This window comes from Athene noctua, chromosome 2 (assembly GCF_965140245.1).
Source record: "Athene noctua chromosome 2, bAthNoc1.hap1.1, whole genome shotgun sequence".
NCBI lineage: Eukaryota > Metazoa > Chordata > Aves > Strigiformes > Strigidae > Athene > Athene noctua.
Window position 1 is genome coordinate 112,084,841 of NC_134038.1, and position 27,876 is coordinate 112,112,716.

The 27,876-nt window shown below is 39.4% G+C and overlaps 1 protein-coding gene across 5 annotated transcripts in view; it reads left to right on the forward strand.

Moving 5' to 3' along the window:
• The first annotated feature begins 6,571 nt into the window (after nucleotides 1-6,571).
• RBM33 (RNA binding motif protein 33) overlaps nucleotides 6,572-27,876 on the forward strand; it is a 105,335-nt gene continuing 84,030 nt past the window's right edge. For 4 of the 5 annotated variants that reach the window (XM_074899916.1, XM_074899917.1, XM_074899921.1 and 1 more), the window contains exons 1-6: nucleotides 6,572-6,807; nucleotides 16,983-17,061; nucleotides 21,939-21,987; nucleotides 23,984-24,060; nucleotides 26,145-26,445; nucleotides 27,604-27,714. In XM_074899916.1, the coding sequence (XP_074756017.1) occupies nucleotides 6,780-6,807; nucleotides 16,983-17,061; nucleotides 21,939-21,987; nucleotides 23,984-24,060; nucleotides 26,145-26,445; nucleotides 27,604-27,714 (645 nt within the window). In that variant the 5' untranslated portion in view covers nucleotides 6,572-6,779. The remainder of the gene's footprint in view (nucleotides 6,808-16,982; nucleotides 17,062-21,938; nucleotides 21,988-23,983; nucleotides 24,061-26,144; nucleotides 26,446-27,603; nucleotides 27,715-27,876) is intronic. The other variant, XM_074899918.1, reaches the window with a different exon arrangement.

Sequence of the window (27,876 nt, forward strand, 5' to 3'; positions counted from 1 at the left end):
CTGAGCAGGCACCTGTAGCAGTGCTACAATACAGAGGTCTGTCCATGAAAGATGTGGCATCAAAATTCTTGGGTGCTCAGTAAGACAAAAGGTACAGATGCAGTCTTGTTCATACTGAAGATGCTGATTGCTTTGAAGTGTGTTACCTTTACTTATTTATGCCATTTATATGCTCAGAACTACACTCTCAGTGTTAAGCAGAGACAACTCCCAGCCACTGGGATAAACAGGAGTAACCATAAAAGGACTCTAGATTATGCCAACCAAAATTATCCCTGTTAGGGCCATTCTGTAAATTTAGCATCTCCACACATTTAGAGGGTTTGTTACAATTACATTCATGATTTCATAAAGCTGAGGGCACAAAAACTGCTTACAGGAACCACTGGTGTCAAGGCCAGGCTAAATATGCCCTAAATTGCTAGAGCTGTGTGCCGGAGTTCTTGGATTTCACAGCTGGGTACTTCCAGCAAACTGTACTCCTTTCTGCACACAGTCCCAAAGGATTTCCCCATAAATGCATAGACCTAGTTCTCTCATGTCTGGCAAACTCTTCCTGTACATTTGCCAAGTTTTAAAGGGCAAGGAATCAACAGCTGATAATTTATGCCAGGAACCTACAATGATCCAAATTCACCCCTCGTGTAATTCTGATAAAGCCAGCAGAGTTCCATGGGAGAAGTTGTTGGCTTAGCAAAGTAAATTTTCACTGACATTTGAGGAATACACAGTATCAATTAAAGCTGAGCTAATTATTGCTACTATTATTTGCATTGCAGTAGTTCCCAGAGGCTTTTAACGGGTTTATAGCCTTCTGGTACGAGGAGTTCTTAGGAACGTAAGCTCTGATCTGGAAGTTCAAGAATGATAGCTGACATTTGGTATCTGTGCACAATGTCTCTACATTCAGTGGGGCTCCAGAGAACACCGGGCTTTGCTTACAGGTATGGGCCACAGAAGTTGCCTGTGATGCTCTGGGGTTTGTCTAGAGTCATCGCACATCCTTCTGCTCTTTACAGAGTGAAAGAGGCCAAACTGGCCTGTGTCCAGAGAAAGGAAGCCCTTCCCAAAACTCAGCATTTGGACAAGGCCAAAGATGCTGCACATTGGCTCCTTGTCAGGAAACCTTGAGAAACCCTCCTATCCTTTACTTATTCTGATATGTCTATCATGGGGTACCACTCCCACTGCCTAAGAATGGAGTATCTTAGATATTTTCCACGATATTCTGAGTCATTCTTGAAAGGAAGGACTGCCTTACATTTGTCCACCCAGATTCCCCTGCTGCCCCTGACACCAGATGGGCTTTCTGATGAAACAAACCCAAGCTTAGTCCAGCATCCAGACTGAAAAAAAAAACCAAATTACAAATAAAAATCAGTAATATGTTTAACACTTGGATTTCTCCAGAGTTTCTTATTTCTTATCTCTAGATGTCTAAAATACAATATATAGTAAACACTGGGGTCCAGGGCAATACCCAGGCTTCTGCATGCTGCTCTCAGTTCAGAACCCAAAGCTACAGGCCAAGACAGCTGCAGCTAGTAATAATTTATATATTTTACAACATACTTCAAGAGTGTATCCATTCTGTTGAGATTCTGATCTTTGGTGGGTAACCAGCTTTCAAGGGACTCCACATGTGACACATTAATAACACACTTGACAGACACATTGCTTGTTTAGACCATTTCTCAGCACACAAAGCTCTCCTATTCTACACCTAGCAGCTGTTTCAGGGGTCCTTAGGCAACATTGCTCTGAAGAAATTACAGCTGAAATAAGATGCATCAAGTGGATTGCCGGCAACAAGGCAGGTAAGATGCAACAAGTGGATAAAATGAGTAACAAGAATGGGGGAAAAACAGAAGGAAAAATTACAGTGACAACAAATTCTGATACACATGAACACTGCCCGCAGTTCTGAAACAACGGTTAGTCTGGAGGTGGTAATACACTCAGAATATGTTCTGTTCAAACTTATCATATCAGTGGTTTTTGTGTATTTTAATTGTTTTAGAACTCACACTGTTCTCTTTCCTTAAGTAAGATATTTGCTACTTTTTAAAGTCTTTCCTATTTCCTACTCTACCTTTGCTCTTCTGGGGAATATGCTCATAGAGAAAGCATCTTTCAACTGTGTATATCTTGTAAGAGGTACTGCTGCTTCCTATGATTGCTGCTACTGCCAATAGGTATCAGGCCCACTGGCACCTACAAGAGAGTGAATTTGATTTTGCACCCCTCGTTTGTAGACTTTAAATCCAGAATTTCCTGTCAGATGTGACAGAACATTTGCTGCATCACAGGATGTTGCTGAAGTAATGCAAGACCTGTTTAGTGTCCAATTTGGAGCAACTCATTCAAAGACAGGCTTAACTTTGAAAGGAAGACGGTGTCTCAGAGTTAGATGTCACTTCGAGAGGTTCATCACAAGAAGGTTATGAGCCAAACCCATGATCGGACCACCCATCTCAGCCAGTGTGCCATGCTAGGAAAACTCAGTCTGGTTTTGCCAGTCTAGAATGAAAGCTCGCAAGGAGGTAACTGGTTAAAAAATAAGACAGATGCACATACTCTCTAGGGAATTAGCAGCCACTTGCCATTGATAACACTGTTTTTAATATCATTTTATTAAGTGTTTAACGGAATTAAACGTGGAAGTCTGCTTTACTGGATTTCTGTCTGGTGATTTTTAACCATTTGAGTGTGCGTGCAAAAAAGAATAATGATTTAAATAAAATACAGATTAAAAATGAATGTGCTTGCTCCAAAATTAAGCTACTAAGTATTTTGGAAAAAAACCATTAATATCCAAAACCAGTGTAAATAAAACTGATAATGACTATTGTAGTGGAAACAGTTTGATGTAGAGAAGTTGGGACACAACAATTTTTACCGAAAGGTTTCAAATAATCAGAAAAAAAAGAAGTTCAGCCTTATTCTACCCAGCTTAGAGGGAAATCTGAGGTAGAAGATGCAAGGCAACCTGCCCCAGTAATGCATCAAGGGAGTGCAGAACCAGGATTACAGGTTTCTTGAGTTCTGGCTCAGTTATTTACTTAATCCCCTTGGAAGACAATCTGTTGCATTCCCAAATGCAGATGGATTTGCTTTGGAAGACACATAAGCAAATACATTATTTATGCAGAACTTCCAAAAGTATTTAAGAAATTGATGATTAGTTCACTTAAATTCATGTTAATTCATGGATTCCAGAAGTAGCAAGTATGTTAACCCTCATTTACAGAAAAGACATCAGCACACTTGCTTTTTATAGCACAGGTTAGGTAGTATAAAGAAAAAGTTGAATTTTTTATACAGAATCCAGAGCAACTATAGTTCCTGGAATTTGAAAAGTCATGACAATTCCCAGCTGAAGGTGAGTAGAGTCACCATAACTGTCTCTGTTGTTATTGTTTATATCCCTGTTCCACACCTGCTGCAATTCAGACATCTAGGCATGGTCACTTTTTTGTACCAGCGTTGTGCAAAATGGCCGAAGGGTCTGTATCTTAAGAAACTGAGTAATAGTGAACTATCCTGTTATTCCTCTCTAATATTGGATTGGTGTTTTAAGCAAATGGTAACTTGATTTGTGGTTGGATTGTCAGTCATGGAAATCAAATCAGATATTAAAATGAGTAAAAACATAAAGCATAAAATATCCATAAAATACACTCTTCTACATATCTGAGTGATCAAAGATGCTCATTGTGAATACTGCTTATGTTTAACACTTAATTTCCCAGCCTCAAACAGAAGGGATACAGAGAATTATGGCAAGAGAGCCGTGAATTGTAACAGGCTGCTGCTGGCCAAGTCTTGCACTTCTCCTCCATCCAGCCTTTAAAGGGTCCAGAAATCTCCCTCCATTGCCATGAAATCCTTTTGTGTTGCAAACCAGCTACCGATACCAAGGAAAGACCAATACCAAGGAGTGATGGCTGAAATCCTGGTCTCATTGAAATCATCATTCTTTTTTACCATTAATAGTAGTAATATTCACTTCACTTACCACCTTCACGTCAGGCAATCAGAGCTGGACTGATAGACTATGTATTAAATGACCAGCAAACATTGCCTACTGATGGTGTATTTCCTAAATTAAGGTCAGAATTTGGCTATGTGTTTGTAGGAATATGTAAAGAATAAATCTGTAGCTGTACAGTTGTGAAGAAAACCTAAAAAATGAGACCAAATGCAATGCAGAGATAAATCTGCAGGGAGCCTGGAACAAAGTGACATGAGAACTTCCCTATTCTCATAGCGAGGGTTTAATCAGATAACGCCGATAATTTAAATACTAACATTGTTAATTATTTCCATGAGGACTTGTCCACCTGGGAAAGTTTTGCCGTTTACTTGAACTAGTCTTGTTATAGCAGGCTCCATTAAAATGTTTTAGATCAGATTTGGCTTCTTCACAAACAGTGTAACCTAAAAGTTTGTTTTATATCAAGGCACAGTTTTATACTGTGTTTAACCCGATCTAGGCAGAATGCTTCAAGTCTGATTCCCTCATTAAAACTAGAAAAAAAGGCAGGAAGGAAAAGAAAAACTCTTTTTGGTGAATTACTTTTCGGTGAGATCAGTGATCCAAACTGATCTACTCTGCAGCCACATGATCACTAGGTCCTTTGAAGAGGAGAGGGGGAGCACGTAGCTAAGCAGCCAGGAGGGAAGTGCTTAGAGAAAGGACTAGCAGAAAAGGATTTTTAGCTTGCAGTGAAACTGGATTTAGCATGTTATGACACTCAGCCTGTAAAGTATGTAACCAGGTGAAGTTTGAGTGGAGCAGCAAGAACTACATGACCTAAACTGTTTTAATTTAGTTTATGCAAGCGTTAACTTCCCTCTATGTTCAAGCCTTAAAAGATGGAGGCCCACAAATCTAACGTAGCCCAAACCATCCCTTTCATGGTGCATTTTAATCTCATTAACTTGTGGGGATTCTTTTCCCACATAAGCGGCAGCTTAAACTGGGGGCTCAAGCTGGACCTACGACCTGCTGAAGTCTCAATGTGGCCCAACGTTGTAGGAGACGGCTTGTAACTCCCTGGAACAGGGCCTACAAGAAACAAGGCCTGAGAAAAACAGCCTGAGAAAGAGGTAAGGGATGAGGGGGAGTGGAGGCCCTCCAACCCGAGGAATGTCCCAAACACACGCAAGTAGCAAAACTATAGTCACGGGGTGGATGGTGTGGAATTTGGCTCTGATAAGGATGCCGGGGTGGCACAGGATGAGGCTGGAGGAGGGAGCCCTGTGAAGGCAGGATGGTTCTGCTCTGGCGCATCTTGTAAAGTTTCAAGGGCCATCTGTCTGGCGAATGACCTTTGCTCATTATCAATGAAATGCATATTAAAGTTGACACCCCTGCATATGCTAATGAAGATTAACAAGATCATGCTAGTTACATCATCCCACAAAGCACCTTAACCCTCCTCCTCATATATGGGGTATGTAGATATATCAGTAGGTTGACCTAGGGGAGGGACCCAAGGAAAGTGGGTATAAAATGAGGTGGGGTGCGAGGAGTGAGAGGGAGAAAGCAGCACAGAGAAGTGAAGATGGATGCATACTTGAGCCCTCCTTGGAGGGCTGACACAGGAACCCAGGTCAGTGATCTATATTTCTGCCTCTCTTTTCTTTTTTTCCTTTTTCCATATTATCATTGGGTAACACAAAACACACTATATCACTTGCCATATTTCCTTTATATACTTAGTAATCATGCATCCAATTAGTATATTGTGGGAATAAACGTCTGGACTTTGAGACTCGTCTTACCATTGTCCACTCTGCTGGGGATTTACGAACTCAAGTTACTTGTCTCCCTCGTTTGAGTTGGACATGACAAATGTGACCTGGGCATTTTGGGGGTGTTGTGAGCAGCCTCCCGCTTTGACAAGACACAGCTACAGATCCTCCTCAGGGAGGGCTGGGAGCGCTGAAAAGCATCACCTCTTTCACCCATCCCCACTCCCCACTATTTGTCTCGCTGAGGTACAGGCACCAGAGCCGGCTCGGCCGCCATCACCGCACGCAGCCAGGCCACGGACAGCAGCCTCCCTCAGGGCCGGCGGGGCTGTTGCCCCGAGGGGGAGGCCAGGCCCAGACGCCGCGGACTGCCCGCAGGGACCCGGGCAGCGTGCGGAACCACTCGGCCTCGGGCCCCGCTGCCGGGCCCACCACCCGTCGCGCTCCCGCCCACCCTTCCGCCCGCGCGGCTGCCCCTCCCCTCTCCTCTCCTCCCCTCCCCGCCCCGCCTCGCCTCGCCCCTCGCGCACGCACGCGCGCACGCACGCACGCACGCACGCACGCACGCACGCACCCCCGCCCTTCCGCGGTGGCACGTGCCACACCGTGGCGCATGCGTACTCCTGCCCAGGCCGGCCGGCCGGCGCCGCCGTGAGGAGGCCGTTTGGCGCATGCGCAGAGGGCGCGGAGGCTGGCCGGCGAGCGGGTCACCTGGGCCCCGGCTAACCAACCAGCGGCGCCTGCTGCCCGCCCCCGCGAGGGAGGGCCCGGTCCTCCGCCATCCCATGATGCAGCGCGGGGGCGGCGGCGACGACAGCAACGGTGGTGGTGGTGGCGGCGACGGCGGCCGCCATGTTGTGGTAGTTTGTTGTTCTCCTGCGGTGGGTGCGTGCGGAGGGACGGCGGGAGGGGGAACCGCCGGGCGCTGAATCCGAGCCCTGCCCCGTCCATCCGCTCCTGGGGGCGGCACGGTGTCGCTGCCGGGAGCCGCCGCCGCCGCCTGGGCAAGGTGAAGAGCCATGGCTGCCGCTCTGGGAGGAGGCGCAGGTGGGTGCCGCTGCCCCGAAGAGCTTCGCCTGGGGGCGGGCAGGGCGCTTGGGGCCTTCGTGCGGGCGAGGGGGGCCGGCTGCAGCGCGGCGCGGGGCCTGGCTGGCGGCGAAGGGGAGCCGTGGGCTGCGGGGCCTTCCTGGGGCGGTGGCGCCGCCGCCCCCCGCTGCTTCTGTTTCTCGCCTGGGCGGGGGTGGCGAGTTTCGCGTACTCGGGGGTGCCGGTGGGGCGCGGATCGGGTGGGCCCTACGCTTCTGGGGGGAAGCAGGAGTTCCCTTGGCACTGCAGGGTCCCAGGGGCTCGGCTTTTGCTAGTGGCAGTTGTCGTCGTGTGGTGATGGGAACTGTTGTCTCCCCTTGGCTGGGCCAGTGCTGGGAAGGGGCAACAGCTTCATTGCTCACCACAGGTGCGAGACCTCCGGGTGGGATGGATATGTTTAGTTAGAGACATTCATTCCTATAGCTTTTACAGCTACGGTGTGTGACCCGTTTGAATAATTTATTTCTCATTTGGGGAGTAGTTATAATCTATTTTGCAGACTACCCAGAAGCAGATCGTCTCACTTGGAAAGTCTAAAGTGAAGTCAGTGCTTGACCCCAGGACTCTCAGGCATGCCACTGCTCTTCTTCTTTGCTAAGGACACCTCTCAGCATTTTAAATGACATCTCAAAACCCTCTGTGATTCTGATTGGTATATTAAGCAGATTTTAAAAATAAAACATTTGGTTGAGTGATTAAAAGACTTGCTGGGGTCATCCTGGTGTGTTCAACAGAGACACAGTTAAGAGAACATGTCTGTTTCTGGTGCTGTGGGCCTTGTCTTCACTAGGAACAACAGTTTTGATTAAATATTGGTCAGAGTTGTCAGTTGACCCACTTGTCCTTGTCTGTACAAAAGTTCGTGATGATTTTAGTCTTTTTTTCTGTCAGGTGTCAGAGGGAAGAGTGTGTCTTGCCCTTGTGATCACTCGCCTAAGTGGTCAGACTGCTTGCCGTTGTTAGCTTAATTGTTAACAAAGTACATAAACACAATTAAATTTCCTCCTAAAGTAAATGTTAGAAAGAAACTCCTAAATTTAGGACTTGAGTTTGGGAAGGCTAGGAAGAACAGCACTGATTGGTAAAACAGTAAATATTTAATATCTTAGGTACTGTTTTTATTATGTTAAGTATATTTCAATGTCATTGTTATTTTACAAAAATATTTTTGCTAGTTTCTGTGGTTCAGATCAGTTATATGTCATGTGGAAGTAAACTTTGGATGCATGTTCTATATGGAAGTTTTTTTGGTAGTATGAGGGCAGAGTAGATTGTTGCTTTGGAAGCATTTTGGTTCTTGTGTTTAAAACTGCTGCAGGTTGAATGATCATGCTCTCATGTACAAAGCTCTACAGTAGACAGCCTTCAACTAAATGGTGAAACTGCAGTTTCAAGACGTTTTTTTTTGCTGTGGGGTACCATTTGTGACTAACCATGAATTAGGTTCCCTTTGTACTAAGTGGGCACAAGCAGTTGTTTGTTCAGCGTTGACACTGTGCTGATGGTGGCCAATTAAATACGATCCTTGCCCCATATAAAGTGTTTGTTTAGTCTAGATGATCGCTGCTCAGCACTTGTCTGAATGAAGAAACCCAGAGGTATCACACACTTCTGTGTGACTAGTGAAGGGAAATTCCTTGTTGAAGTTATTAAATACACTTCTAAAATGGAGTGAAAAAGCCTAAAACTGACAGGAATGGTATATGCAACTGTTTTTGGAAAGGGAGTACTATCCAAAGTGGTAACAAATGGGAAAGAAGCCCAGACTAAGTGTTTGTTTGGCTTAAATGGTTTTGGTCAGTTAAACTTTTAGCTGTAGGAACTTAATGTTTTGGATTTAGATTCTGGCTTCTTTGGGGGAGGGAAAGACTTTAAAATGTGGAAATAACAGCACCCTAGTGTTTTATTACAAAAAAGGCTCTAATGATTGGTGAAGTAGTATGGAATAGGTCTTGGAAAAATAAAGAGTGTTAATTTGATGACATTTGCAGGGTAGCAGTTCACAAAGTTAGATAGTTTTGGCTTGGAAGATGCAAGTTAAAAGTTTAGATCTTCTGTAAGGACATGTTGTAAGGCTGAAAAATGACATGAAATGCTTATGCCAGCTGAAAATACATTTGATGAAAGGAAGGCGATTTGTCTATTGGACAGCATGTGTGGACTTATTGGTTTATAATTTTTTAGGTTCTTGGGAAGTACTGGCTTGATTCATAAGAATAAAGTATTCATACGTACTTTTGTGATCAGATACTCTTGTTGGTTCAGCTAAGCTTTCTAAGGATAAAGGTAAAGGCTCTTTTGGTGGTAGGTTTCACAAACGTAAACTGGAAAGTTTTCAAGTGGTGGTCTGTGAGGTCCCTTGGAGTGATTCACAGCTTCGTATTACTTCACAAATTCCTTTGCTATGCAGCTTAATTTAACTCAGCTCTAATTCCAGGATGCCTGTATTGAAACATAGAGGCTCAAGATTGGTGCTCTAGTTACCAGGGACTTCATGGGCTTATGGTTGCTCATAGTCCATTGATATGGTTAAGACAGTGTTTCCCAAGCTTTATTTCAAATTTTTATATAAAAACAGAACCAGAGCAAACATGTTGAATGTTGATTAACATAATCTTAGTTAAAGGGCAGCTACAAAGAGGACGAAGTCTCTTTCTTCACAAGTAACCACATAGAGAAGACAAGGGGCAAGAGCTACAAGTTGGACCAGGAGAGGCTTCACTCAATATGACACTTATTATGTTTTAGAATGAGAACAATCAATCACCAGCAAAACCTCTTTAGGCACATGATGGAAAGAGACTCCGTCACTGGAGGTTTTCAAGATGTGAGTGACAGGGTGCTGGATAATTATCTCATATATATCATCATATCATAATATCTCATCTAGGTTCCCTTTCTCATGAAAGGTTTGACTAGATGGTCTTTTGAGGTCCCTTCCAACCTGGGCTGTTCTATGATTTCATGATACCTGCTTATAGTGTAGCATAACTGTGTTGTATATATGCTGAAATTTTTTCTTGGTATTTACTGCAGTTTACAGCTATACTGTAATCTCATTTAGGGAGAGATGATTACCAGGTAAACAACAAGCCATCGCTAAAACAAAGAAAGGAGTGCTTCTTATCTTGATTGTCTGTCATACCAAAGTAAGGGAAAACTATTGTAACTTTTCTTCCTTCAGGTTAATTTGCTTCTTCAATGGTCTGGAAGACTGAGTGTAGATATCCTTAGGGTGTGAATAGTGACAGGGGATGGGGCAAGGGAGAGAGTGAAGAAGGCCCCATCTATACATGTCTACCTCATGCTTGTGCTGGCAGTCCTGTACCAAGAGTAGATGAACAGGTGTTTACCTCTGAGCCTGTTATGTTATTCTTTCAGCTTGAACTTTAGTTAAAATGAAATTAACCTGATGACAGCTTATCTGAGGGCTTCTGTTGTGCTTTCAGCAATGTAGTGGCTTTAAAAATCTCTTGTGAAGGTGTTGATAAAAATTGGAAGAAAGCTTATACTGCTAGCACAGCAAGCACCTTTCTCTGTGTTGTGGGTCACTATCCAATTCAAAGATGTAGTAAAAATTCTCCAGTGTGACAAATTCAATTGAATTTGTCATGCTTCAGGCTATTCGGCAGCAGCATACAGGGACTGGAAATAAATTCTGCATTTGTGTGTAGATGAAAGTGGCTGGAGTGCTGGGTGCGTTTTGGTCTCTGTGGGTATTGCATCCTGTTTTATTAGGTGGACTGATACAACTGGTCACTATAACTTGGAGTTACACATAGTGGAATATTCACAAACTAAAACTCCTCTAGAAGTGTCAAAGGCCTATAGAGTTTACAATTGATGAAATACAAATATATGATCACAGGCTATTGTACTAGCTAAGGGCTAATGCCAAAAGACATTACTACTTGAATGAGCTTGTAGCAGGCAGATTTGCTTTAAAGCATAACAATTTTTAATCTCTTTATGCTGCTTTGACAAGTTTTCACTGGAAGTCACATTCTTCAGAATGTTTTCTCATTTCAGGTCATCTAAATTAAACATAGCCTTAGTATCACTTGTTTTTACAAAAGCCAAACCATGCTTTATGGCATCAAATACTAAACCTTAGATCTTAGGTCACATAGAACTTGTCCAGGAGAATTTATGATGATGATTGCTACGGACTTGACCAAAAAACCTCCCAAGTATGTAATGTGGTTGGTCCTGTGTTATATTTTACTGTAATGCAGCTTCAGTTTTAACTATAACTTTAGATGGCTGTGTAAGATTCTGGAGAGTTGCTGTTTCTCATCAGTGTCCAAAGCCATGTGGGAACTGAGTTCATGTGGATTTCATTTAAACTCTTGGCCTTCATTCACTGTTAAGCTTTTGTAAGGTAAGGACTATGACACTTTAAAAATGTTTTTCCAAAGCAAATGTATTTTCAAATCCAAGCAGACTTTGGAATAGATTTTATGTGGCTTGGTGGTTTTTGGTTTAGATGTAGTTTATTTAAAAAAAAAAAAAAAAAAAGTACTATTTCTTTCAAGCAGTGGTTAGAGAACTTCAGTTTCCAGGCAGCATATCATAATTAGTTCTGTTCTTGCTTATTGCTAGTGACTTGCTTTGCATCATAATAAACTCCCTAAAAAAAGTTGGTTTTGAGACGGTAGAAAGACCTTCTCTTGTAGAAATTTTTTTTTCCACTTTATTTCTTTAAGGAAACTAAACTATCTCGTAGGAGTAATTTGGAAAGAAACCACAAAATACACAGGTTGAAGAACGTGTTATGCAATTGTTATAAATATTTAGTCATCGAATACTTAATGCTTCTATGAGTAATTGTGTACCAATGTAAAGATTACATCCCTGTTTCTGAACAAATAAACTAAGCTGTTCATGTCTGAGTGTGCTCTATTTGTACATGTGCTCTTGTGCATAGTGCAGTAGTAGGAGTGAATGTGATTTTTATGGTGGGGTAGAGAGCTTGTTTATTTGTAATAAATGGGACTGGATTCACTATGTGCTTCATAACATGTCAGATTTACATCATGGAATGAAGTTCAGGAGTTCCTGTTGACCTCGTGTTTTTACTGCTAGGTGCCGTTGCAGTTTGTTACCAGAAGTTTTCATTCAACTGATGTTAATAGTACAGTTATGCTGCTGACCTATGTTATAGACATAGCTGTTCCTCGTGAAACCTGTTATTCTTCTATATTGTGTGGCAAGAGATACCAAAATTCAGATCTCTATTGGGCAGAAACATAGGTCTGTTTTTAAAGGGTATGATCAGTTCCTGAAGATTGAAGTGTTACAATACCTATGTGTTGTGTAACCTTTTACAATGAAATATGAATAAAAATACTCTGTAGAAATAAACTATTAAACACAGATAAGGTGGTAAGCTGTTTTTAATTTGGAGACTTGTGCATGAAATGCTGTCAGGTTGTCACGTTGAGTGTTTTAAATATGATACCAGGGAATGGGATAGGTCAAGATGGACTTGTTCAGCGTTAAATCTAAGCATATAGAAGTGATGTGTTTTCATGTAGTAAATGACTTTCTTACTCTTGTTTTCTTTTTTAATAGCTCCGTTACCTGTTCTGCCCAAAAGCAATGCAGCTTAGTTACCTTATTTAAAGACCTGTTGGATAAACAGTGCGTAATACTTTTTTATCCATTGACTATTGAATCATTGTGGTATCTCCCATCTTGTTGTGGATAAGGAGAAATCTTTGATGCTCTTTCAGTGCCTAAAACTAATAGTATGTTTTATGTTCATGATGGTGTAATACAGAAGTGAACCAAATTACAGAATTTTGAACTGTTAAGGTTTATGAGACAGCACGTGGTTAGTGTTCCAGAAAGTGTGCAGGTGTATTTCTAGAAAAATGAACGATGCAGTCATCAAATGTTTTTTCTAGTCCAGAAGTTTTGGCCATCTCATTGCAGTAAAATACTCCCATCTTAGCAACAGTTGCTATGTAGGACTACCTTTTTAGGCTATGTTGGTACCATTTTAAGACATTAAAAGCTCTGCAGTGTTCCTGCTGATTCACCTCCTACGCTTGTGAGACTTAACTGTGTAGCTTAGGACTTCCATTTTACATGGAAAAATGATTAGTGAAGGTTTTATTGAAAGGGTGTCCACAGAGTTAGAAACTACCATCGGCATAACCAAAGAGGAAATGAGGCTTGTATTTTGTGGATTTCTAGTGTGAATGATCTGTTTTTGTTAAGCAGGGAAAAAGATAACAGTTTAGAGCATCTATCATAAAACAAAAAAAAAAAGCTGTATGGAACAGCTTACAGCACTGATGGTGCTACACCAGGGTAAGTATAAAGCAGATAGGAACCTTTCAGTGTGGGGAACCAAGTGTGTTTTACTCTCTTTGTGCTTATTCTATTTCTCAGCTGGCCAGAGTCTTGTGAGACAGACTGGTCTAACAAAACAGCCAGTGTTAGTCTCTGCAGCATCCTGCAATTTCTCTGTCACTTTGATAATAGCAATTTTCCTAGAGCTGCAGTAGGAAGAGCCAAGTGGTAGATTATTATTTTGTTTTCCTCTATAACAGGCCTGGCCTGCTTCCTTATTCAGTTAGTGCTTTTTTGGTATTTGATAGGTCTTAGTTTTTTTTTTCATTCTAGTGGTGCCTGAAAGTTAGAGGGGGTTTACTGTGTTTGGTGATCACCTGTCAGGATCTTCCAGTTGATACTCAACTAACACACACACATTTTGGTGAGCTTTGCCATGAGAGCTTTGAAGTGAAAGTAGGAGCCATAGCCATTGCATGTCTTAGCAACAGTTGCTGTGTACGACTGCCTTTCTAGGCTGCACTGAGACTGCTGGAAGAAATACAAAACATCACTCCCAACTTCTACAATGGACATTTCCTGCTTAAAAAGCTTATGTTCATGGATTTGCCCCTGCCCTTTTTTTCTTCTCACCTCCCACACAGTAGTACTGAAAATTATTTTAAAAAAAATTATCTTTGGCTGTTGCTCTCGGTGGTTTGTGCTCTGCTGATTCTGAGTGTTCCTTTTTCTGTACAAGTTAATGTTTTACAGGCACTTAACCACGCTTGACACAGACATTGACTTACAAGAGTTTCTCAAGGAGATATATCCATAAATGTTACACTGATTGTTGTTTACTGATATTTTTCAATGTTATTGACTAGACAAGTAGAAGAAAATATGAAAATATATGTAGTTTCAGAAATGAAAAAAAATGATGCCTCTCTGAGGTTTGCTAGGTATGACATCACACTGTGGGTGTAAAGCCAGTGTCCACTGCAGTGCTTGCGATCTCACAAATGATGAAACTGGCAATGAATGCCATTTGTAGATGTGTGTGACTGTTGTGACCTCCTTTGTTAAAGGAGAGCTACAGCCTGCTTTGGGCTCTGAGAACACTTAATGTCAAAATGGCATAATTTGTAATGCTCATTGTCAGTGTGAGCTGTCGCAGAACAGATAAGCATAAAAAGAAAAGCTGGCTCCCTCTGTCCCAAAGATCTTTATATTGTAAGTGTGTGATGTGACAGGGAGACAAGAGATGAGAATAGGGAAGTGGCAGGGACATATGTGGAGTAGTTCTTACAAGTTGCAGTCACCACATACAGGTTGACCAGTAATTTTTGAGGCTTTTGTGTGCATCGTGCTATAGGGAACTCATGAAAAGGACTTTGCATGGATGTAATTCAGCTTTGCATTTTGGTAGGAGTTGCTCATAAATAAGGAATAGGACAAGAAATTTGAAGGGTTGGAAAAGCTGGAGGGTGAAGATTTGTGATGTTGGCTGAGTGGGGGTCCAAGTCTACACTTGAAACTTGGCAGAAACTTGGACCCTCTTTTGGTATTGTTTCTTCACTAGCAGTAATGCTAGGTTGGAGCACTGTTATGGCCATCAAACTTAACTGTCTGGCCTGGAAGAGTACTATGAATTATACTGAAGAGTGTTTCTTTTTGCTGTAGAGAGATCTCAACAGAGAAAAAGGGTTTGGCTTGTAACTTTATCTAGATTTAAGCCTGGCTGACATGAAGGTCCCTCTGTGTAAGAATTGTGTGCTGAAGAGCTAAGATCTTGTCTGCAAGCAGTGGTTTATAATACAGCACTCTAGTTCTAAAAGTGGTGCCTGGCATGAAAAAAGCAAGCAGGCATAACTTGAAGTTACTGTCTTCCTGATAGTGATTGTTGTCTTAAGCTGTGCTAGTCAATATGTGGTTGCTCATATTTAAGGTTACTGCAAAACTAGTTCCATTACCTTAAAAAATAAGTCTTTGGATGTGGTTGCATCAAGTCAGTGGATCACTGCAGTCCAGCTGTAAGAACAATGACAGTGCAGGATATTTGTGCCCTTAAAATGGCAATGCATTAAGATGATCCCTGCAGCATGGTTTTGAATGACCATAATGAGCAGAGTGGTGTTTTTTTCAGAGACCACGAAATTGGATAATTTAGTGTTTAAGAGGAAGATAGTAAATGCTTGTATATGTGTCTGGCTTTCCTCTGTGGGTGAGATAGGAATTGTAATAGAATGAGGTTGCAATATGTAGATGTTTGAGCAGAGAAAGGCAAAACAACTGTTCCAATGGTGTTAGCCCAAGTAAATTAACTTAAATATAGAATTAGTTAAAATATAAAAGTATCTGTAGGCAGTAAAAGGGGGAACCTGATCAAGGAGGATTGTTTTTACCTATTGTTCCAAAACAGAAGAGTTGCTGCACTTGTATTGCATCGTAATTCACACTGAGCAGTCTTATTTTCATAGCTATTTATGATTGAAATTTCTGGCTTGAAAGCTCTTAATTTAGTGACATTGCAAGAACTGAATTTTCTTCTTACTGTTTTTACCTCATTTTAAACTTCTATTGGTCACTTAACACCTATATTGATTATATAAAGTAAGAAGTGAATGGGTTTGACATTGCGTGTGGGGAATATTTACTAAAGGATACTGGGTTGGGTTTAAAATCCTAGAGACACATTTGGTTTTGAAGGTTCATTAAAAAAAAAGACAAAATCTCAGTTGATCCTTGGTATTGTACATGGTCAAAAAGCTGAGTGCAAATAGTCAGGAGAATGGATATATGGTGTCTTGGTGATTACCAGTTCAGACTGTCAGACTGCAAGGGCTGAATTGCTCAACCAACTGTATTTTGCAGGCCATTAAACTGCAGACAGTTTCCCCCTGTGTTGAGCATAACTTTCATTTGTTGATTGGTTTGACTCTCACAAAAGTCATTAAAATGTGTGAAAAGACTAAATCCAGTAGTGCACCTCTGCTGGGCTGTAGCCGCAGCACAGGCAGTGAGGGGTTGAGTGTTTCTGAAGGTAGGTGCTTCCAGTTTATAGATGATGAGATATCTGCATGTCTGAACAGAGCAGTTGAGCTTTACATTTCTTTTGCAGATAAATGGAAGACTTAATATTTTTAACTAGTGAAATTGTCATTTGTGAACTAAGCTACGCAAGAGTAATATGTGATTTGATAGGCTGAAGTGAGGGTACTTGTTGAGGGAAATATATGGAGCACCAGTTTTATCTTGTAAGGCATGTGTATGCTTAGGTATACAGTGTAACCTGCTCACTGACTTCTACTGTTTTTAATGCCCCAGTTGAGATAATTGATGGTGTATTACACCTGACTTCTCTCTTCCGTTTTGAGTTGCTGGTACTGTCCTGCCTTGTGCTGACCTGAGGCTTACTCCTGTATTCAAAGTGCCTTCACAGGCCCAGTGTGGGTAGATGGGCTTGTGGCCCCCAAGGCAAGCAGAGATCTGACAGATGTGGTTCCTTTCACCTTCATTGCACTTCAGTTTCATGAATTTCTGGGGAGCTGCTGTCTCTGGAATGGCCTTTGTTAGCAAAATTTTCCAGTGATTGATTTATCTTGTGCTCTGTTTTCCTTGTGTCATCCTTGCCTCAATAGTGAAAAGGGGGAAAGCTGTATAGTACATTATTGCTTTTTATTATTGAAGCGTGTTGGTATTTATATGTTTTCCTCATGTTAACATGGAAATTAGAAGAAATGTTTTTTTGTGTTTTTTGAAAAACAACACCCCCTCCTAAAAATCCCACCTATGTGGTTGCTTCAGAAACTTTTCATTTCAGTAAGAATTACTTAATATAGTCCCGTTCTTTACAGATGATGACTTTGATCAGTTTGATAAGCCTGGTGCAGAAAGGTCTTGGAGAAGAAGAGCTGGAGATGACGACTGGGACAGGTAGGCAGAACATTTCATGTTCAGCTTCTGTATGCCGAATTACATTGCTCTGTTTTTGCATTCTGGCATTTTGAAATCTAACATTTAGAGTAGAGCACATCTAGATGCTAATGAAGATGTTGGTTGTTATGCATGTGTCAGCCAATGCTAGACTGTGCCAAACATGTACTTGCCTTGAGGAATATAGAGAGCACTATGAAGAGATACCATTTAAAATTGGTTAAATACAAAGTATTTGTGGTGTGTAATGAACTTTGCTGTTAATGTCCTGGTTTTTGTTTTAAATATTTAGTAGATCTCCATGGTTTAAATAGTTAGATTTTTTGCTAGTACTGGAATTTGCCCAAATTAACTGTTTGTTTGTTTAAACTAGATGTTTAAATTTGTATCCTCAAAGGCCTACTTCAGTTTTACATTGGGGAAGAGTGGTGGAGATTAGGTATGGGCTTATATTGAAAAATATGACTGTTGTAAATATTTAGAAATATGTGTGAACTTGGTTGTTTGGGGGGAGAGTAAGAGCCTGTTCTTTTATGTGAAGGCTATCAAGCTGCTGACTAGACTTGTCTGTTCTTTCTGGGAGAAAACTTTGAACTTTTGGGGCTTTTTTAAATTATTCCTTTTTAGTAATAGAGAAACTTGTTCAGACTTTGCCAAAGGTTTTCAATGTAAAAAGGGGAAAAAACATTCAAAGAGATTTGTCTCTTCTAATAATCACGCAAGTGATTGTAGTAAACAAGTTTTAAGTAGTTTTCCACTTAGCTGAGCCCTAGGAATGAAACAGCTACTCTACCTTTATCATCATTCCGGAGGGATCAGTTTCCTCTTCTGTGCTTTTCTACTAGGTTAAGTGGGTCGTTTTCATTGCTCTAGGAGGTAAGAGTGAATAAGGAGTTCGCACAACAGCTTCATTATACAGGATGCTCTGCTGTGTGCTGGTGTGGGGTGGGTGCTCTCTGTCAGGCCAACACAGCTGTTTGTGGGTTGGATGGTGAACTGCATCAAATAACTGATCTGGTTTGAGAGTGCAATTAAAATAACTTGTTCAGGCTGCGTCATTGTACTGTGCTACCTCCCAACCCCACCTCTGGGTATTCATAAATACTGAAGCCAATATTACAGCAAAATGCTTTGTATTAGAATGTTTTCTGAACTTTCTGCTTTTACTGACTTCATGGTATGAATAGGTGGTCTCTTAGATGCTGGCTGGTCACATCTGGTTTTAGCTGTCCTACTGTTACTGCTTAAGAAAATTTGAAAGTCAAACAGCCATTGTATCAGAAGTTGGAAGCTTATTGCCAATGGTAAACTCCGTGTGGCAAAGCTATTTTTATAGGACTTGAGAAAAGTTATATTTTTAGAGTATTTTCACTAAGCTGAGACTTTGAAGCACATAAAGGTTCAGTTTTAGAAAAAAGTTTTAATTTCTGTGTTTATTAGCTCCATATAATTTATATGATCAAATATATTGTTTATTCTTTTAGTGAAATTGTAAGGGAAGTGGTTTCAGGTGCAGTGCTGGAGGGTCCAAAGTTTCATCTTGTGGATCATTTCAGAAAATGTTTTTTTTTTTTTGCAATGGTATCTGATAGAATATTAGTGTTGGTATTTTTATTATTATTTTTTAATTATTCTTTTTAGATTGCCAAGCTATCTCTGGAAGTGTTAAGTTCTATGGTTGCCTGGGCAATTGCAAATGCTGTACAAATGCAAACGGATATGTTGTTGCCTAATGCAATTGCTTGAATTTTTTTAACTACCGGCCTAATTTAGTATAGGACACAGTTTCCTGAAGAGGGGAAAAAAGGCTAAATGAACCCAGTAAACTTGGATATTTTAATCCTTCATGCTTGCTTTTGCAACCTAAATCACTTTTTGTGGGGGAGGGTGAAGGAGTTATGCTGTTAGTCATACGTCTTGATCAACTGTCAGCTCTTACTGTGCTGCTACTTAACTGAGTCCCATCCCCCAGTCATTTAATTAATTTTGAATTTTGAGCTCTCTTTCCTTTCTCAAATGCTGGAGGGTCAAAACTGAGAGTTGGAAGGCCCCTGTTATTTGGAAGTACAAATGTAACATTGTTCTTGGAGAATTTTTCCCATTATATTTTTTTACAAATTCTTTTCCTGAAACACTTGTGTCCTTGCTGCTGCTCATGTTTAATGAGCCATGCTCATGAAATTGGAGGCCAGAAAGGGCCAGTCTGACGTCTTTATCACGGGCTGTTAATTTATACGTTTATTTCTAAGTGGCCCAAAGCTTGGATTTGGGAAAAGCATGGAGTTCTGCTGCTATCCTGTAAGATGAGAGGGCTGATTTAGTAGTTGACTGTTGCTGAAATTTGCTTGTTTTGACCATCTCTTGAGATTATTAATTTCTTTACACTGGAAGAAAACTTTCCCCTTTTTTTCAGCTGTCTTTATTATTGTTTTCTCTTCCTCATTTGGTGGGCTGAATTTACTTAGTGGGGAATGTTGAATACTGGGCGTTGAGGAAGAAGAGGAAGAGGGTCTGTCTTTTGTGAGACGGTGAACTCTTAGATTATCTTAACCCTGATTTCCTAGAATTGTGGTTTTGGAAAGACCTTTGTGTCTTGCTGATAGTGAGGGTGAGTTGCCTTTCACTATCACAGATGTCTACTTTTATTCCTGTTTAATTTATTTTATGTGTCTTTGGTATCAGATTGCAACCATTCATTTTTGTCATTCATTTTGATCTAAGACTAAGATCTTTTGATATCTAGTTTAATTTTTTTCTTTTTTTTTTTTTATGTAGTCAAATCTGGTAATTCTGGTCCCTCTTCTTTCTGATAGATAACTTCAGATTTGGCTATTTTAAAGGAAGCTTAAGATAGGTCTACTTTACTGTGCAGGCTTTACCCTGTTGCTTTTATTCAAAAAACTACCAATGGTGATTTTTCTTTTCATTTATCAATGAAAATATTGAATGACATTGAATATTTTGATAGGTTTTGAGAAGCATTTTGTGAAACACTTATGAGCATCATTTATGTGCTAGTGCTAATTTTTTGACTGTCAAGTAGTAAGTCAAAGCTTTTAAAAATCTAGAATATGTATGCAATTACTTCTTTTGAACAAGACCCACATTGAGGATGTGTTTTACTAATGTGTTCAATAGCCCTAGCTATGTTTAGATAATTAATTTTTTGCTTTCTTTTACATTCCTTTTTGATCTGAATTTCTTACTAACTAAACTTACTTTTAATCTTTGAATGCTGCTGTAACACATGCACTTGCTGTCTTTTGGAATTTCTCTAGTGCAGTTTTATTAAAAGCTGTCAGTGGTGGACCATGGTGCTGGAAAAGAGTTCCAGTGTTTTGGTGCATTTATCAGATTATTGGCAATTGAAGAGATTAGTGACTTTTTCCTACTTCAATTTTGACTCCAAATTCTTCTGAAACCATTTCTGTTATGTAGCGTTTTCTGTCTGAAATAAAGGGCTTAAATTCTAGTCAGTCTGTTCTTTGGATTGTATGATATGTCTTGTCTCCCAATTTTTGTTTAGTATTGCAGTGAGCACAAAACAATTGCTGTTTGTTAATTTATTCAGTCATTCCTGGAACTGTTTGACATCAGTAACTATGGACAAATACCATATACTAATGATAACATCCTATTTAGGGCTAATTTGGAATATCATCTGTTCTCCTCTAGCCCACAAGATTTTTATTCCCCCCCCCTCTCCCCCGCATTATCTGTACAGTAACTAGATCTGAAAGAGATGTGTCAATCTATAAAAACAACTTTTAGCACTGATTTATGTCTTGGGATTAACTTCCTCATTTTCGAGTATTTCCCATATAGTCTTAAGGAACTCTTATACGTATTCCCATTCTGTTCACATAGCCCATTCTCACTTCAGGATATTTAATATTTATGTAGTAGTTAAGACATAGTTTTTTACGTGTGCGTGGGTTTTTTTTTTAAGGTGTGCAGGTAAAAATACGTTCACATTCTTGAATTACAGCTCATATTTCAAATTGTTGGCATCTCAGTATTAGGACATGCATGTTCTAATACAGACATTTGTCAGTAATAAATTTTTATTATGGAAGGGAGAATCTGTTTATTCCTGTCACTAGATAATCCTTTCACTGAAGGAAGTATGAGATTAAGAAGTTGTCCTAAAGTTTAACTAATCTGGACTGTATTTCTTTGTGTTGCATCCTGTTTATGGGATAGATGCTATGTGATTGCAGGAGTCCTGCAAGCCAGGTATTTCTGTGCTTCTTGAATTCTTAGCCACACTTACCAAGATGGTGAAACATGCATTTGATTTTGTCATCCTACAAAACTCTGTTTGACCTTATCCTCAATTTGAGGAGGAGGGAAATAAAGTATTTATGAAAGATCTAGGCCTAAGTGGCTCCCAAGCCAGCTGGCCTCCCGGTGACTCCTTGCTGAAGTGCAGCTTGGACTGTACTGTGGCATGCAGACTGAGTCTTGCCCTCAGAATATGACTGTGTCATTTGCTTCTTCCCTGGGGAGGTGGAAAACTGCAGTTTGGACAATATGCCCAAACATCCTTGAAGTGAAGGATCTGTAGTGGGGGACCTAGCTTAACTGTTTTAAATGCCTACGCTTTGTCTAGGTTTATGTGCTGTGTTACAGTTGGAGGGTTATGGAAAGTAGAACATGAAAATGAAATGACTGTGCAGCAAGAGTCTTAGTTACTATGTATAGTCTTTTGTTTCATTTCAAATACATATTTCCATTTTCAACTTTCTGAATGCTTGCTAAAAGGATAGCTTTGAGCAGACTTGGCGACAGTTCACCAGTTAGTTTTTTAAGGCCTATATTCTATATGGTGTTTGTTTCTTAAGGTCCAGCTTCTTAAATTTGTTAATGTTTTCCAGTGAACTTGATGATGACTTACTTGGAGAGGATTTGCTAACTGGCAAAAAGGTAAGAAATGTATGTTGAAGTGAATTGTTACAGATATTAAAATGTGAATGTTGTTCAATGTACCCACTTCAGTTATTTGATATGCCCTTTTTTGTAATCACCTCCCCAAGCCTGACAGGCACAAGTCCCCGAGATCTGCCCTGTTGCCTGAGCACTCTGCACCTAGAGCTCTGTTTCTTTTTGTGAAGTACCTCCAAGTGTGGCTTTTAAAAATACAACTTTTAGAAGTGTTTTTTTTTCTGAGATAGTACTTCTTCAGTACTTCTTCTCATAACACATGGTTCAAAAAGGTGATTCCCAGAATCAGTTTCTCTGTAGCTCATGTTGACTTAACAATTTAAAAAAAAACCCAAACAAAACAAAACCCAATTATGCCTCCTCAGTGCTGATTAGCATTCTGGTGAATTCATTTCAACTGCCAATTTCCTGGCTATTAAAAGTTACTCATCAAAATACCAGCAGTATTTACCAGAGGGTAAATAAAAAAGCAATTGGTGGTGTCTATTAAAGATCCACTCACTGCACATGATCTACTGCTACTTTGAGGATTAGGTAAAGGGTTTCCCCTTCTACAGTGAGGGAAGAATATGGGAGCAGCTAGCCTTAGAACATGAATGAGTCCCCCTGTGTCTGCTATAGAATCCTCACTCTGATACTTATTTCCAGAACTGAACTAACTGAAAAGAACTAAATATATGTTTGGATTTGCCAGATATCTGCAGAAGACAGGGCTTCTGTTTGGGAAAACTGGCTAGTCATCACTTTCTCCACTTTATCTGCTAAAGGAATTAATTGAGAAAATGTTTTAAAGTTTTAGTTGGAGTTCAGTAGGTTTGTGGAGAAACCCAGTTCTAGTAAAAGTTGAGTTTTAGTTGATGTAGTTTTTTATAATCACACTCCAAATGTTAAAAGTTAGCTTCTTGAAATTATTCTGTAAGTAATCCCTATTAAAGATAGGAACTTCTTTTGCCTCATGTACTGGTTTAAAAAATAAAATGAAATTCCAGGAGAATAGGGATTGCACATGTGTGTTATGCTTTTATCAAAAACATAAGCAGTTAACATTGCATACATCTTTGTAGTTGAAACGTGAGTTGATAAAACTACTTACTTATCTTAAAAAAAAAATATATAGTTATCTGTGTGAATTCTATCCAATACTGGATTTCCCCAGTGTGTTATGTGTTCTTGTGCTTTTTCTATTCTTGTTTTCAGTTTCTGTGTTACAGGGCACTGAGCAGTATCTGTGGGTATGGGCTCATGGTGAAGTAATAATAGATTTCTCAGGAAGTTTTCCCTGAGCTATTTATGCTAAACTTGCTTCTACTTAATCTCATCCTAGTACTTTTAGGTAAATCTACCCTTGTATAACCTTTCTGCCCCTGTTACTTTAGGAGATGGAAATAATGTTGCTGAGCAAAACTGCAGTTATCTTCCTAATGGTTAATCATTTAAATACATAAATAGAAAACTGAAAGTATGATAGACAAATTAGGAGAAAAGGCACCCTATTTTCTTCTGTGGTTTTCCTTCACATACAGACGTTATGGTTTTTCAGTTTTCTTCATATCCTTTCCTTCAGTCTTCTGAGTATCTCTGCTCTTTAGAAACTGCAGTAACTTAGTGGTTTTTTTTGACGTGCCTAATCCATCAATATCATAAGGCGGTGTACTAAAGCAAACCTTTCTTTCTTTCTGGTATTAAGTGAGTTGTCATCTTTGGCTTTATTTGGGAATGCATCAGGGTGGTGTTGATAGCTAGGCAAATTTGAGTTTTGTAAATCTCCATAAGACTGTCAAACATTTTTAGATTTGTTGTCTTGTGTAGCATATCTTTTCTCATTGAATTAGGTAATTTCATTGAAGATACGGTCTTAGTCTGGGATGTGTTCTTCATAAAAAATACTTAGTGTTCAGATGTTTGAGTAGTTTCAGTACCTAGTTAGTTAAAAGTTTATATTTTTTTTTGTTCATGATTGACTTTTTCTGAAACCTAGAACCAGTCAGACTTGTCAGATGAAGAGCTGAATGATGATCTTCTGCAAAGTGACAATGAAGAGGAACAAGAATTTCGGTATCTCTTTTCTAAATCTTGTGGTTTGGGTAACTCAAAGCTGTTAATGACTACTACTACTGATAACTAATAACTACTAAACTGATGTTATTGGTATATACTTAGAATAATTTTGCTTATTACCTAGCCAGATACTTCATGGTCTGTGTGTATATATAGTGTATTCAGTAGCATTGTTAGCATTTCAGTAAAATGATTTTTTGTTTATTTGAATCTAATAAATTTAAATTTATTAAAAAGGCTCATAAAGAAGAAACTGCATCATCTTCTGTGCACTTAGAATTATTTACAAATACTTATAGAGCTCTTATTCTGTGCCCTCATGGTATCATTGTAGGCTTCCTTCTCCCATAAAGTAATTTTCTGCCATCTTTCTTTTAAAAATATATCTTACCTCCTGAGGAGAACTTCATAGTTTGTAAGGCTTGATTTGTGACTTAAATATTTGTGTACAATTACACAGTGAATAATTTTCTTACAGAGTTTATAGGCTTGAGCAGGTACTTCCATGGGAGTTTACTGAGGATCCTGCCCTGTGAATACTCTGTGATAATACAGCTCCACAACTGAATTATGGGCATTACAAGTCAAAAATTAGTTTCTTGACTCTTTTACTTTTCAAGCTGAACTGAAGGAGGAAGGAGGATGCCTGTGATGCAGTAACACTGCTGCTTTTAGTGGCCTGTGTGTTTTCCCAGCTTTTCCTTATTGCATGCTATGTAGGCATGTAATCTGAAAGCATATGAATATATATGTGTATATATCTATGTTGTACATAGAGATATATATATATATATATATATATATGTTGCTCTGAGATTTCCTTTCTATCCTTGGCTGGAATTAGGATAAGGAGTCCTGTCCTGTGTTGCATTGATAAGGGTGTTGTGAAGTACTACAGACCATTATCAATCTCTCCTATTTGCTGCTGTTTCCTCTCTGCAGGAGTGAGGGTTGGACTGTTCCCTTCAAAATGGGGACTCCCAGTTACAGTCCTTGCTCTTACTTCTCTGGATTTCCTCTTTGTGAGCCCTAGGTAGCCTATGTAACTGCATGAGTAATAAGAAAGTATCTGAAGTGTGATAATATTGCTCAGTGGAAGCAGGTTTCTGTAGACAAGTCTTGCATTTTTATCAGTCTTATTGCTACAGAGTGAGAGCCTTACTCCACTCCTTTCCCCTCTCCCTTTATTTCCAGTCTCATTTATGCTTCTGTAGTTGGGAGGATAATGATAATCCTGCATAATGTTTTCATTTTCATGCTAAATCTTCTCTGTGTCATAGATGCAAGTAGCTTAAAGCTGCCTGGATCTTGTATCCCCAAATTTAGGAAAACAGTGAATAATAGGAATGTAATAAAAAAAAATCTTTGTTTTCCTTGTACCCAGAGCCCTCAAATCAAGAAGAGCTTTTCCCTCCTGCTTTTTTAACTAGTCAGCAGTTGAGTAATTGCTCTTTTATGTGTTGATGGCACTAACTATTGTAAACAGTATAATCTGGAGAAAAAGCAGAACTCAGAATTTAAACTTGCTAGTTTTTGTATTGATTTCTTTTCAGTGTCTGTGTCAATGCTGTTACTAAGTTAGAATAAATCTTAGGCATTTAAATGTCAGTTCTTGACTATATATTTTAGATTATTTTAAGTAGAACATTAAATCTGTCATAAAAATGTCTGAATTAAAGATAATCAAGGAGGAACAATCTGAATATATTTAATGAAAAATAATTTACTAGCATATTCTGAAAGGTTGGAAAACCAGATGGAATTATAGTAATTTTGTGTAATTTTTTTGTTAGTCTTGGAATTAAAATTGAATCCAGTCTGTTTTGGTTACCAAGCAGGACTTTTGCCAGTTTGACCTGCTAAACCATCTGGTTGGTTTGATTCCCCTGGTCAAATAGCCTGCAGCTGGTGATAAGCTGCAGTACGTTGTGTTATGGGAATATGGCACAGAGTCAAATAGTGTATGAGGTATAATTTTGTCGACCAACTTAGAGAATCTGTATTTGGCTTTGTTTTGCTAAACCTTTGAGTAGTGACTGTTACACTTCAACCTCTTGAATTTTCTCCCCCCTATACCATAGTTCTCAAGGTGTCACAGTTAGCCTCAATGCTACATCTGGCATACTTTCGTCATACAGCCTCTCTGAGACCATCAATGATCCATCGATAGAACATGAGTCTGAGTATGACCAAGGGGAAGATGAAATTGTTTATGACAAATCTGAGGCACCTGAAGTTTATGCTTCGGAGTATGCAGAGGAAGGACATTATGAAGTCAATGATCCTGAACTGACAGAAGACCAAATAGAATATGGGGAAGAGCCTGGAGAAGATGATGAAGTGCTAGACCTTGAAATCAATGAACCCTTAGATGAATTTCCAGTGAGTTTCTTTCTATTGTATCTTTAAAGATAACATTACTTCACTTGCATAGGGTTTTAGACTGATTTGAAATCTGTTTACCTCCCTTGGGAGGAGGGGAAATTAGACCTATTATCACTGTCTGCCAGTTTCTTTATCTAGGCTGTGACAAAGTTTGTGTTGACAGCTTGTTTGGCGGTAGGTAATGCTCCTTTGTCATGCTGGAAGGCGGTTGAGAATCATGACCTTGAGGATTGTATCCTTAAGGAAGAAAACAGCTTTGTGTGGTGGAGATACACTGCCAATTGTTAGAAGTACTTAATGCAAAAGCTTTTATCCAGGCTTTAGACAAGATCTGATAAAGTCCTTCGAAGGTGAAAAGATTATTGACCTGCTAAAGACATCTTTAAGGTGCTAATATCCCAAAGTGATTGATGTCCTGCTCGTTCATCCTTTTTGTAACTGAGAACTGTCTAAACCTGAATAAAGAGATTGGAGGTTACTTCAGAAAATGTCACCTGCATAATTCAATATAATTTAAGCAGCGTGTTAGAGAACATGCACTGGCTTTAATTGCTGGTGAAATTACTTAATCTTAATTAAAACTGTATGTGATCGGTGATGTGTCTTAAAATACAAGCAAGTTTATTTAAGAAAGGTTTTGCTCTTGTTTCTTTGGAATTGAACCTGTTCATATGTAAGCACTTGCAGAATGTTTTAAGAATATTATTTCTATTTCTGATTTATATTTCTGATTTATTTATATTAAGAATATTTAAGAATATTATTTATATTTCTGATGGGGTAAAGTCTGATGTTGGTGTATATGTGCATGTTTCCTTTGGTAAGAAAGTACTGCAGTGTTTGCTTCATGATTGAAGGATGTAGAAGTACAGAGGTAGATGGGGCAAACAGTAGTAGATGGGAACTTTATGATGACATTACTGGGATCTGAATGAAAACTGTTTTGGTTATGTTCTTAATATTGAAATTACTGTCTAGTTAAAAGTCTTGCTAATTATACCTTATATGTATGTCACTTATTATTGCCAGTTCTGATAGATAAAATACTTCCAGTTCTGGAAACTGTAACGATGCATACAGACCCTATCTCATAATGGGTTTGTGATTCTGTAAAGCTGGCTTACACCTTTTCACTTTCATGTGTTACTGTTTTAGGATGAAGACTACATGCAGTCATATAATGAGCAAGCAATGGAAGATCAAGAAGAATATACAGCTGATGAGGAGCTGGAAGAATCCCAGACAATGACAAATGAATCAGAAGAGGTATGTTGCAAATTTAATCAAAATTTAAAATTAGTTGTTTCAGAATTTGAATTTGTAGAACTGCCCATATTTCTGGGTAAGAACTGATGCAATTTTGCCAATGTGGAATTATTGGTGATAGTACTTTTTGTATAAGATCAATTGTGATAGCATCTGTATTGT